The sequence below is a fragment of the Brugia malayi genome (assembly GCF_000002995.4).
Source record: "Brugia malayi strain FR3 genome assembly, contig: Bm_v4_Chr2_contig_001, whole genome shotgun sequence".
NCBI lineage: Eukaryota > Metazoa > Nematoda > Chromadorea > Rhabditida > Onchocercidae > Brugia > Brugia malayi.
Window position 1 is genome coordinate 6864410 of NW_025062476.1, and position 13775 is coordinate 6878184.

The 13775-nt window shown below is 29.9% G+C and overlaps 2 protein-coding genes across 2 annotated transcripts; both read right to left on the reverse strand.

Moving 5' to 3' along the window:
- Positions 1-2267: 2267 nt before the first annotated feature.
- Bma-nphp-1 (Nephrocystin-1 like protein, putative) lies at positions 2268-7448 on the reverse strand (the record flags this gene model as incomplete). Its single annotated transcript, XM_001902874.2, has 16 exons — positions 2268-2528; positions 2606-2721; positions 2826-2938; positions 3055-3133; positions 3367-3413; positions 3679-3761; positions 3967-4077; positions 4385-4456; positions 4661-4804; positions 4903-4997; positions 5126-5183; positions 5273-5651; positions 6324-6461; positions 6543-6631; positions 6926-7114; positions 7377-7448. The coding sequence occupies 16 exons, from the start codon at positions 7446-7448 to the stop codon at positions 2268-2270; spliced, it is 2046 nt and encodes a 681-aa protein (XP_001902909.2).
- Positions 7449-8705: 1257 nt separating this feature from the next.
- Positions 8706-11241, reverse strand: Bma-aqp-1 (Major intrinsic protein; the record flags this gene model as incomplete). Its single annotated transcript, XM_001902873.1, has 6 exons — positions 8706-8853; positions 8978-9189; positions 9334-9452; positions 9622-9759; positions 10185-10311; positions 11101-11241. 6 exons carry the CDS (start codon positions 11239-11241, stop codon positions 8706-8708), a joined length of 885 nt encoding a protein of 294 aa, XP_001902908.1.
- Positions 11242-13775: the final 2534 nt, after the last annotated feature.

Genomic DNA, 13775 nt, shown 5'->3' on the forward strand with positions numbered 1-13775 from the left:
CGGCGAATTTATTTCATAGTCGGATTGCTATGTAAAATAGACTGCTGTTAATGTTGTTAGGGGATCAGTGAGTACAATATTAAAGTTAACAGTAATTTAAGTTGGCCAACAAACCATTGTAATTCCCACTAAAAATATTGAATCAATTTAGAGTTTTAATTTGTCCCATTCTTCTTTTTTCTCCAGCTGCAGTTTCCGAAATTTTTGCGCTGAATGTGAGGTGCGATTGTAGTAGGTTTACACGTTTCATTTTGTTTCTGGTGGGATACATTTATTTTACGCCAATTGCGTAATGATTAGCTTGTATCTAAGAAAGAAGACGTGCTGCCGTTACTATGTTCAACTGAGTTATTCAAAGAGCCTTTTGAGATAGGTATAATCTTTGTATCAAAAAAATGTTTGCGCCTGTTTCTTTTAGATGACCAATGCGAAGGTTAAAGCGATCGCCGCAGTTTACTTCTTAATATAATATTTCTGGAAATTCTTGAAAAGCAGTCTACTCACTAATGAATGAAGAAAGATCTGAATAGAATCCATTGCTTTGCCTCGTTCAGAAAGCGAAAGGGAGGCGATAGTACGCTTAATTATTGAATTAGGTGAAAGGAATGCTTAAAATCAGCTGAATATCAAACGAAGTATTTCTTCATGTGAGGAACAGGTTTTGACAAGCCCCACACATTATCTTGTTTCCTTTTCGCTGCCTAAATCTCATCGGAAGTTAATCAGTTTTGATTCATATAGCACCATTCCACTTCCTTTATCATCCCCCAAAACAAGATTTACGAAATGTTACATTAATTGCTGCAACACATCTGTAATTTGTGGGTTGCCTTGAAGTCCGGTTAATTTAATCACAATTTTTTTTTTTTTTTTCAAATGCTTTTTGATAGATTTTTGTCAACCAAGGGGTTGGTTACTAGTTGATATGGGTTAAGACAGATCTTAACTTTCTTCGACATTTATGAACATTCATAATATTAAAAAAAGTAAGAATGTATGGACAGTTTAATGTGACTGATTATTACCTTTAGCAAAGAACTGATTTAAAATTTAATAAGGTCACACAACATCTAAATTAGATTCTCCAGTATTTCATTACGTTATTATTAGCTTTTGACACAATATCACACCATTATTAAAGCATTGTAGTAAAGTAAAGCAAATTTTATCGCAAATAGTGTATTATCTACTGCGACATCTGCTATATGACATTAATGCTTATACTTTATTATATCAAACTAAACAACGGTGCTGAAATTCCTTCAAATTTTGTTCTGAAATTTTGACAACATCTATGTTTGTAGTTAAAGATTAAATTAATTATTGAAAAATAAGTTCTTGGTTGTTTGTCAATAACAAATTTTTTTCGCTTTCAAATTGAAGCAATCAGGGAACTGTTTTCTTACATAAATTTCAGCTTAAAATCACCAATTAACCACTTATTTATATGAAACAAAAATCAAAAAGCATAATCAAACTTTTGACCAGAGGAAATACTGTTAAAGGAAAGAAAATTCATCTAGGTGATACTTGCAGTAATTACTCTTCCTCTATCTCTCAGAACGCTCAATTGTCAAATCTCTAGTAACACTCAAAGAGAGTTAAAAAAAAAAAACTGGAACTACGAATACCATAATTCAGAAACCGAAAAATCAGAGAAACAGACGGAAATGTTCGTTTGATTAGCTGTGGTTGCCTGAGCATTGTTCTTCAGTTACAATTGTTGTAAAAAAATGTTACTGTTTACAAATGAAATGTGGACGATTAAAAATTGCTTTCAGGTGGTTTAAATGATGTATGTAATACAACGTATTAATGACATAAGTTTTGTTATACACTTATCTTTAAATGTTTTTCATTTCTTGCAAAAGGGAACTAATTGTTTCGGTTTTTAAGAAATCTCCGATAACAATTGCAGTAATCTCTGAACGACATACAATTGCACTGACTGACTCATCTTAATAGATTCTCTTAAATTTGATTCTAGACTAAAATTGATCCTAAAACTATACTCATATCGTCCAGATTTCACAATATACTGAATAAATACTCCAAGAGACTAATAGTACTAAAGAATCAATTTAATACTCCAAGAGACCGATAATACTCCAGGAGACTAATAGTACTAAAGAATCAATTTAACTGTTCTGAATGATTACTGAATACAACATTTCCATCAAAGTTATTCTTGAATAATTGCTAACCATAAAAATTGAATTTTGATTTAATCAACTGAATCGCTTTCAAAGTAAAAAAAGAGGATAAGATCAAATGATAGCATGAGGGCCAATAATATCCAATGCATAACTGTATATGTTAATTGGATGGCAACGCTCTCTGCTGAGATATTTAATAGCATCAAAACTATGCAAATATTGTTCTCGAAAATAACTCAGTTTTGCCTGTCGATCGGTGAAGCATCGAGCATCGGCCCAATTAAATTTAGGCATGTCAACTGTTTGATGTAAAAGGAACCCAGTTGTTAGAAAGAATGAACGGAATCGTTCGGCTTCCTCCATCTCGGAAAGCTGAAATTATGAGATGTTAGGTTTTTAAAATTTGCCTAATTAACAAATTTGGTTATCCAAGGAAATGCGAAAATAACCTTTTTATTAATTACATTTTTTTTATGAATTTTCCAAAGTTGCCATAACATTTCCATTGTATCAGGCTGATCAGCGATGGCCGGAAACGTAGCAAGAAATGGTTCAGCCTTAAGTGCTGAAAAGAATAAATTAACATTATTCGGATTTTAAAATTTAGAAGTAATTACTGAATTAAATCAATTATTGAGAAAAAACTTCAAGAAATAATAATTTTGTTACCTGAACTACTACAATTATCGCAATCTTTTGTCAAAAATTGACCCAACAGACGTCGATAGTAGAAAAACATTGGCAAAAATAGTTCATGACATAAAAAAATGTCTGGCAGAGAGCTGAAATTATTCGATAACTTTGAAAATTTTGCTTTTTAGATAAACATCGAAATTTATCAGAAAATTCATTACCACCTTCCATTCTCATTACTTTCAAAAAGTAATAATCAGCTTACTCAACTTGATGAACGATGTTGTTGGGCACATCCGATACACCAAAAGTTATTTGAATTTGAGTATTTGCAAGGATTGCTTCTAAAATTAAATTGATGTTTAATTTCTGTATTAGACGTCATAGAATTAAATTCCTAAAAGTTTTAATCTTTAACTTATCTCATTTAACTGAACTAACAATTTGAAATGTTCATTTCATTTTCACGCATTTTTTACAGTAACTTTCAACTGTTCATCTTTTAACTGTTGAAATCAGTTCCTCATAGCTTATTATTATGCTTTATGAGTTTTGCTTGTATTAAAAGTTTTGATACCTTTTTTGTTAAAAGGGTTGCGGTTAAACAGCTTTGCGGTATAATTCCTGGAAATTTTTTTAAAAAAATAGGTGAATTTTCTTGTATAAACAAAAAGTAAATCTTGTATAAATAAAGTAATTAATGTTTCGCTTTTTTTATTTTTATTTATTTATTTTTTTTGAAGAACAGTTTGCTAAAAATAATTCAAATCTGATTTATTTATTTGCAAAATTTTAATTTCATAACATAATTTGCCGAATAATGCTAGAGCAAACTAAAGAGTAAATTCTGATCTCCAGCAAATAATTAGATCTCCAGTCTCAAAAATACTTGTTTTTCATGCAGCAATGTCCATTTTCATCAATAATCGATAACATAGCACAGCCAAGTGATTGTTCAGACATTTCTCCTTCCTGTAATTAGTTTAATTTATTTGAATTTTTTACAAAATATATAATTGTTGGCTTATTAAATAAGTACGAGTTATTTTTTTTTTTAAACTTTTAGAAATGAAATCTGAAAGAAATAATTTAAAAAAAAAAGCTTTCGGCATTTTCTTTTATTTTTCTCTTTAATTACTCCTGTGAAAATGCGGAAACAATTAAATCTTTCACTTACGTGATCAGTAAATACAATAGCAGCTTCCAGACATAGCATCACACTTTTCTGTTTGTAATTCGAACGTACAATGAATGACGGATAACTGAGTGATATTTTCTGCATATCTTTCTTTAAAATTTTACTATGAATAATTTATCATTAAAAAATGTTTAGGTTTTTAATAGCAAGTAACCAATAGCATAAGAAAGATTAGCGATATTTAAGTACAGCATAGATTTCACTGATATCGGGATCATATCAATACTGATATCGAGATCATACCAATCAAGCACTGATACACATAAATCCGCCGTTTGTTTCAAACGGCATAATTTAACTTTTCAGCTTTGAATTAATTTTTATTAACTGTTAATTTGCATATAACAATATTTTACCAAGAAGATTCAAACTGGTGAATTTATAACAATGATTTTACCGTTGTAGAGAAAGTCCACGTTTGTGGGTGACGTGTACGCGTGTGTGCTTTGATTGTATAGACATTACTCACCTGTAATTTGCTTTTTAATACCTCTATTTTTATATACATTATTCATATGCAAAAAACATCTAATGTTGCTACTACTGCACAATTATTTAAGCTATCGGTTTCTTTAAAGAATCTTTCCTTTCCGTTAGTTCAATTGACTGATTTTTTGAGTTTAATTAAACAGCGATGAATATGAAAAGAAAATTATGAAAAATAACAAATTACAATTTGATATTCTTCTTCAGTACTTTTTAGATCGAACAAATATGCTCGTACTAATCGACAGTGTACATCGATTGCATCTAAGCGCACTTTATCCAAACGAATAACTTTGATCATTTTACTGACTCGCACTCTTCTTTTCCTCAGCTATGAACAGACATTTCCAATTATTTCATACAATTTGAACATAGATTGGTAAGAAGTGAATAAATATATTGTATTATATTAAATAATTTAAAGATCACCCGATCATCCTCATAGTTCCAGTAAATATCATGAAATGCATAATTCGATTTACTCAGACGTGGTGCCAGATAACATTTATATGTCAGATGATCACCTGAAAAAAATCTATCAAATGCTAAAATGTGTTTCATTTTGTTTAAAAATAGTCGTTCTCCGACCATAGTGAAATGCTTATATCTGCATTAGCAGTTGTATTTGGAATGAAATTATTAAATATCTCACCGTAATTACTGGCTTTCTCGAGTGTGTCTAGTGCTGTTATAGGTTGAGAGGACGATTTCTGAAAATAATTTACGAACTATGAAATGAAAGAAACTGCCACAACTTCAGTCTTCCGAATGGTTTAATGATAAAAAATAGAAAATATACCGGGAGAGTAGTTTTCACAGTTTCTTGCTCAGATAGCTCCAAATCTTGTCTTGAAACTTTGCTGTGCTCAGAGCTAGATTCTTCAAGAATCTTAGTTTCGATATTATGTCCAATGTTTGAAGTTCCTGTTGGTGCAGCCATATCTGCGACATTTAGGTTATCGCGTTGCTTTTTTTTTTCCGAAGTTTCCGATTTTTCTGCGACACCTTTATTGCTGCTTGTTGGAAAAATGGATGCCATCGTTTTCGCTATAACGGTTCGCCGAGGTATTGATAAAGGTTTATCAGACTCTTTCGCTTCTTCTTCAGAGTATGTCAATTCTTTCGAAAGGAATCCTTGATCATCGTTAGTATTTTCTGCTAGCCACTGGCCATCTTTTCTGAAAGAATAAGCGCTTATTGAGGACAGATGTGTTTATATAATAATTTTTTTATTTTTATAAGCATTTGCAAAAACAAGTAAAAACGAATCGAATAGTTGACATTTTCAATTTTTGCCATAACGAGTAGCGATAACTTGTACTAATTCATTTTTCTTCAAAATTAAATCCTTAGTTATCGCACTTTCTTGATCTTTCAGTCCACCGCTTAAAGTCCAAATAAACTATGAAATTATTAAATTTAAAAATTTATCCAGACATAAGCTCCAGAGTTTTAACACTATGAAATTAAATCGAAAAGCTAAAGCGATGATTATTTATTAAAGGATAAACGATTCAAAGCTTTTCTCAATGTCTCGAAGAGTATGAATATTTACATTAGCACAAGCTCAGTTGAACAAGCATTTTACAAGTTCGTCAAGTTTTGTAAGACAACATTATTGGCTAGTCAAAACCAAACTATTCAAATAGTTCAGCTATGGATAGAATAAATCAATCAGATTACTGGTATTTTTTATATCATTTCTAGTTATTGGTCTCTGACAGTAGTCATTTTAAAAATTATAAGGATATCATCAATGCCTGACTCACTTTGGATTCTATTCTCTCTGCTCTTTTAATTCCTCTTAATTCCTCTCATTCTAATTGATAACATTTGAAAAGAAGCTTAACCTTAAGTTCATATCATTTGTTCTGTTTCCTTCTTGCATAGTTGAATAATCAGAAGCATAGTCTCGATCTGATGATGAATCCGTCGATGAAATCTCTTCTTTTTCATTGTTTATCTCTCCTACTTGCGCCTTTTCTTCTCTGCAAATAAACGCAATTCTTTTATTTTCTATTTTTAGCATATTTTCAGTGGCATTCAGTAAAATCTTACCAAAATTTTACCTTATTCTTTTTGAAGGAAACATTTTCATGGAATCATTTTCCAGGGACATGGAAGTTCTTCCTGAACTCATCAACTCTGATAACTGATCCTGTAACAATTCTACCTAGTAATGGTCGCTTTCCCCATTCTAAATGAACACTGATAATTTTTGGATAATTTAATAATTTTGGTCATAACAATATATGCAGTTTGGCTTAGATGTTTATTTTAGATAGAACTGTTACTGAATACCACAGTTTTCTGGAATGGAAATTTCATTTAATAAAAATTTTTCATGCAAATTTTATTTTTCCTAACTTTTACTGAAATTTTCTGTTGTAAGATTACATTTCATTGGAAATTTATAAGTTCAATACCAGAAGAAAATATATATTTAACTTACAGTCAATTCTTCCAAATCTTTAAATGCATTTTCTTTTAGATGCTGTTCGCTCATACTTTTCATTCCTTCTATTTTGCGCTTGTATTTATCCATTTGTTTCCGTAAATCAGTACAATTTTGCAAAAACTGATGTTCATCAAATAACTTGCCATTCTTCTGTGATTTTCTTTGTTCACTCAACTTTTCCAGCTTAACTTGAAATTCAAGGCTTTTAAAATTATGAAAGTATTCTTATTCAAAAGATTCATCTGAAAAACTTTCAGAAGAAAATAATCAAAAGAAACTACAACAATCTTACAAATTGTTCGCACCTTTATCGGTGTTCATTATTGTTATGCTCTCTAAAACTGCACACAAAATAACAATTTTCTAACAGAATAAGATTAAAAGATTTGCGTTCACATTCTGCAATAGAAAATTAATCCAAAATTTAGAGTGTTATTATGTTTACCTGCCTACGGAATTGTTGCAAATGTCCATGATGATTATCGAAGGATAAAAATTGAGTTAACATTGATGTCATATCAATCAGCAGATTGTCGTTATGTCGTTTTCTCTTCTGAGAGACTTTTAATAATGAGTATTAGCAAGCGTAACCTTGACAACCTCTGTAAAGGTTTATATGCTTCAGTATATGCCTTTTAATTTTTATATCACACATAACTGATCGGTTTGGACTGAATCTGATGAATAAGCTCAAAACAGAATTAAAATTAGAATCACTCTTAATCAGTGATACTTCTTTTTGACATACATCTTTCGTACGCTGAATTCAATTATGTAAAGTTTTTCAATCCCACAACTTCTATTACAAATTACTTTTATCTGTTATTTACAATTAAAGAAGATGAACAAAAAATGTATATATAATAAAACATTATTTTAACACAGACTTTAACCAAACATATAAAAATTTATTAACATAATAAAGAATAATATCAGCAATTTAATCGAATCATAAATGAATTACTTCCTGGACATTTATTGTCACTAAGAATTCTGATGTCACCATATGGGGTTTCCTGATGGTAGCATGAAATATAGACTGAACATCAACCTCTCATGGAAAATATCGCAATAGCGACTTATTTTAATCTACCACTGATAGTTATATCAGTAGAAGATAAGCTAACAGCATCTCAGTTCTTATTATTCATCTATTTTATTTGTTTTGTCATAACTTTCTAAATTCAGTCATTATTTTTGAAATATTATGGAACAAAATTTAGCTTAGCTAAATTTTAAATTGTTATTGAATAACTGAATTTGCGAATTTCACAGTGATTAATTTACTATTATAAAATATTATTCACATATACTTTTCACTTTTTTATTTTATAAAGAGTTATTAGCAATGTTAGCTTATCTTCATTTCCTAATTGTTTTATTCATCAGTAACTTATGGCTAGAATGACTTAAATTTAACAGCGTAAGTCTAAAGATCGATTTGATAAAAATAAATGTGAATTTGTTTCAGCTTTTCATAATATTATAAGTAATATTCATTTGAGATAGACAGAAGGGGACACGTAGAATGTGATAAAAAAATCCAAATTTTTGAATTACCAAATAATTCAAATAATTCACTTTTAAATTTGCACTTAATTGAATTCCAAATAAAAACAATTAATTAAGCAACCACTAATAAATAGCTTTTTTATTGTAATTTATTATATTACTTTTAAAATTTGAATTCAGTTCCTTACATTCAGCAACTTGTCAGTAGTTTTTTGATAAGATTATTTTAAATTTTCAAATATCATTCTTCATTTCACATTTCTCATCTCTCCTTTGTCTGTGATCCTTCTTGTAATGACTCCTGATCCGGTATATGACTTCCGAGAAGAATTATATAAAACCATCCACCAATTAATGCACCGAGTGTTGGAGCTATTATTGGCACTAAGAACCAACAACGCCATGGATGCCTAAATAAAATAAAATAAAAAGATGCGGAATAATTTGATTTAACTTGATATAATGATAATTGGATACATTGAAATTAATGCTCAATATATTTGGAAACCTTCGAAATGCGTAAAAGGCACTTACGTGAAAACTTCTTTCCCGTAAATGAAATAACTGAATATTCGTGGTGCAAAATCTCTCGCTGGATTCAACGGATAACCACAATTCACACCAAATCCGCAGCCAATAACAAGCAACGATATACCAAATAACAACGGATGGGCTGCGGATGGAATTTTATTTCGCTGATCAATAATTACTAACACGCAAAATGCAAGCAGACCTGTTCCAACAATCTAAATTTGTTGAATTTTTTTCTCCAAACAAATCATAGTTGATAAAAAGAAGGAAAACTTTGTTGAATTTTTTTCTTTCTTTCTGTCGGTTCATTAAAGACTGCTTGCTGCTTGCTTTTATGATCGCTTTAAAGTATGGTGTACCTGATCCAAGTATGTGGATAAGGGAGACATATATGGTTGCGGATATGTCGCAAAGATGCCGGCTGTCCCATTTGGACCCGATACCGCTCTTATTCCACCATCGTAATTGTTTATTGCGTCTACAATTTTTGCAATGTTTTTCGTAGTTGAGAACGATGAAATCATAATAAACAGAAAACATTATTTGCATGCTATTAAAGAATGCATCAGGAAACGACGAATAACTTATGCCATGCAATCACTATGCAAATAATTTCTGGGAAAAATTTTTTTGTCCGACAAACATACCACGATAAATAACATAGGTTGCTGCAGCACCAAAGAATGCACCGATATGTTGAGCAATGATATATATCGGTAAGGATATAATGTCTAACATACCCATCGAGAAGAATAGCACTGATATCGCCGGGTTCAAATGTCCACCTAATGCCAGAAAAGAGCAGAAACTTCAGAATTTGAATAATCAATACACTTTATCTTTTTTTCCACTCATATCATATCTGTTATCATAAATAAAAGTATGGAATTGATAAACATATCTTGAAAAAGGGAAATGTTAGCAGTTATTTCTACTTCGTCCATATTTTCCATATTTTTTTGAATATTGGCTCTCTCCCTCTTATTGTTCATTTTTTATTTATTTTCAATTTGTTGTGATTTTTTTTTCTAAGCTATGAAAATAGTAAAAAACAAATTAATTAGTAAATGAAAATTAAATAAGTAGAAAAATTTTTGCCTGAGTTACTAGAATTTGCATCCTTCTTTTAAAATATTATTATATCTAAACTTACTAATACATACTTTTCCAGACAAAATTTGATGAATTTAAGCTATGAATAAATGCTTACCTGAAATATGCGATACAGATGTAACGGATATTGTTATAGCAAAACCCCATCCGACATTTATTTGAACCCATGTGTTGATAGTACCGTGAGGCAAATGCAATTGCGCAATAATACTTGTTCCAATAAACTAAAAGCATTATAATCTAATAAACTTTATCTTTAAATCTATTAATAACACAAAAAGACAATTCGTAACGCATTGTTATCAACTGATAATAATCGTAAACAGAAGTTATAAGAGTAATACAAAAGTCACTTTGTATTTTATACATTCAAATTTGTTGTTTTGTATATCCCTGAACAGATACGACGGTGTTCTAGATCATTTAATGCTGGTTTCTTGTTTTAAACTTTCCTTTTCTTAATAATCTATCTTTATTGTTTATTTTACTTTATTTCAGGATAAGACAAGGATATATTATTTGTGAGGGATATGAGAGCTTTGAAGATGAAAGGCTCAATGAGTGTAGTGACCAACTGAAATAGTTGATGCAGTTGCTAAAATGTGGATTTCTTTTCTACAGGAAGGAATTTTCTTATTTTATTATTAGCAAAAAGAGATATGTTAAAGTTTAATTACAATGATTTGAAAATAACCGTCAAAAGTGCAGTGCCTTTGTGTCAATATAATAATATAAACATTAGTGGATCATTCAGTACAGTATGCATTCATTCTAATGATATCACAATAAATGGTAGAAGTTTAAAAGTTTCCCGAAAGATATTAGTGATTAACAAAAGATATTAATAATTTTATTGACTTCAATCAAAAACCCTTCCGATTTAAAAAATTCGGTGGAAAGAATTTTTTTTTTTCACTTTTTTCAACCTTGTTTCACCATTTTTTTTAACTTGCATATGCAAAAAAGTTTTGGAGAATATTTTCAGCCGAAGTATTAGAAATATCCAAGCTTACCAAAAGAATAAATGTACCGACAGCTTCCGCTAATGCGTTTCTTAGCAATTTGGATTTGATCTGAATGACACTCCGAATCATTTCGGGTAAATTTGGCAACTTGAACCACTCATTATTTCTAGTTGTATTTGAAGCACTCATCACTTTTAGTTGATTATTAATATACCTGAAGTCTTTCTGATCATTTCATTCAGTGAAAACAAAAATAATACAACGATTGAAGCACTACTAGAAACCTATGCTCATAGTCTAATCTTATGAAGGCGATAAATTAGAAAGCTGTTTTGGAAACATCTTAAATGAGAACATAATACTGAAATAATATCATTTAGTTGGCAACTGGGGACAAATGTCTTTATTGCTAATAAATCTTGATTTCATGGCTCTCCAGTCACTCCTATCTCACCTACTTTAAGCTAATTAATTCGTTGATTGGGCTCCTGCGTAATATATCTGCTAATTTCGATTAATTTGATTTCATATGAAAACTCGCGCTGCATTAGCATACATACTTTTATAACTCATCAGCCACAATTTAGCACTTTTACACAATATGACACGTCCAATGGTACAACTTAAAGAAAATACACTGACGTTGATGAAAGCGCACAAAGTGAAACTACCAATTGCAGTCGTCAAAAAAAACTTATTAAGGTCACTTATCTATTATAATGATATTTATGTTAATAAGTTCAGTCTATAATTACATGCAAATTAAACCGGTAGCTACAAAACTGAGTTGTGAAATTGTTGCAATCGATGATCAGTAATTTTGATTTCCCATTGTCTGGCCAAACATTTTACTTATTGTTTATTGCTGTAAATTAATTAATGATTAATGATTGCAATGATAACTTACAACTTTTCATCAATAAAAAAATGTTGACCACCAAAAAATCTTATTAATTTCTATTTTAAGTTTTTTACACTTCTTTTTCCAAAATGTTCCAACTGTCACTGGTCTGACAGAAAAATATTTTGAATAGTTCGTGTTATTTTCTCTTTCAGTACAATTCGTTCAACAACATTTATAATTTAACGAAATCTTAATTATTCTTTGTTGATTTGTGAAATAATTCATTGCTATTAGTTCATAGCTAATTTATTCTAAAATTGTTTCGAACTTATTAATTATATCAGTTTTTTCTGACTTTCATTTTCCAAATGTATTGATCACTCTCGAATTAAATGCATTCGTTTTTTTTTTTCTGATCTGAATAATCACATTAAATCACAGTAGAAGTAGTGACAAGTTCCAGTTCCAGTTTTGTTAAAAACAAATGCGACCGCTCAACTTGATGAAATTATTACCTTTTGAACAAATATATCGGCAGCTGTATTCCTCTCTTCATTATAAAGCATGCAATCTTATAGCTGCAAAAGGTAGGTGATGTGATGCGATCAGAAGTGCTTTGGAAGAATAATTTTGCATGATAAATATTTCCTTTTGTTGTAAAGAAACGATTTTGTGGAGCGTTTAAATTCACTTTAGAAAATGAATACAAGAATAGCGCTTTTAATATGTTTTTGGTAGTTGTGATGACTTACCTTAGCAGTTTGTCACATGACATCAGTCAATAACAGAAAAGAAGTTAACTTTTCAATTAACACATCTATATTTGCAGTAATTCTGCATAAATTTTGTTGAGAGCAATGAGAAAGGATCGCCTACGTTCATGTTCTTCACAAAATAAGCTATCTCTTTGCATATATATGTTATTATTTCTTTAAAATTATCTTAAATTGTAACTTTAAACCGATAAACTATTAGTAATTAAAAAGAATATAGATCCGTCGAACTATTCATGTTAACTTTAATTGATACTTCGTATTTTTCCAGTACGATATTATTTACATTTACGATTTTTTACTCTCTCTTCCACTGAATGTGTTATTTATCATGCATTCTAGCTTTAAATTATACTTTATACCTTTTTAAATTCTTCCTTTTAGCAGTTTACTCGTTTTATATAATTTAATTTATTTATAAATTTAAGAATTACAAAATCAGCAGCATCGTTTTATTGAGATTTCCCATATGCACTTGCACCTTCTCTTCGAAAATTTAAACTTTTACAACCTTAATTTTTAAATGTATATATAATTTGTTATAATTATTGAAAATAATTGTTCTTCCATCTACTTTATTTTCAGATTATCTAATTTTCCAATAATGAGTGGACATGGTTTGACTGACAAATTAAAATATTCACATAATAGCAAAAGTAATGAATAAATTGACTAGTAAAGTTTGTTTGGAGATTGATTCTGCTGTTTAAATTGATAAAATACATGCACTAACTCCTTAAAGTCAAGAGATATTCAGAATTTATTTCGATTGACCTACGAAAAAAGAAACGAAAAGAATAGAAATTTTATTTTTAGAATGGAAATGATCAGCATTCTCCTGCATTTCACACTCAAATAAATCAAATGCTAGGAAATACCTGTCGCATTCGGAAAGACTTAAAAGGCTGTTGGTGGAGAAGTAAATATCAGGTCAATCTTGAATTAATGAATTTTGATAATCTGTTATTATTTAAGAATTACGCAGTGGTATATACAAGGAGTGAAGTATCGATATCGATTCTGAATTCAAACGATCAATGTTATGTCAGATCATAATGACACGTTGTAATTTGAAAATTTTTGCAACTCTGAGAAATATATTTGAA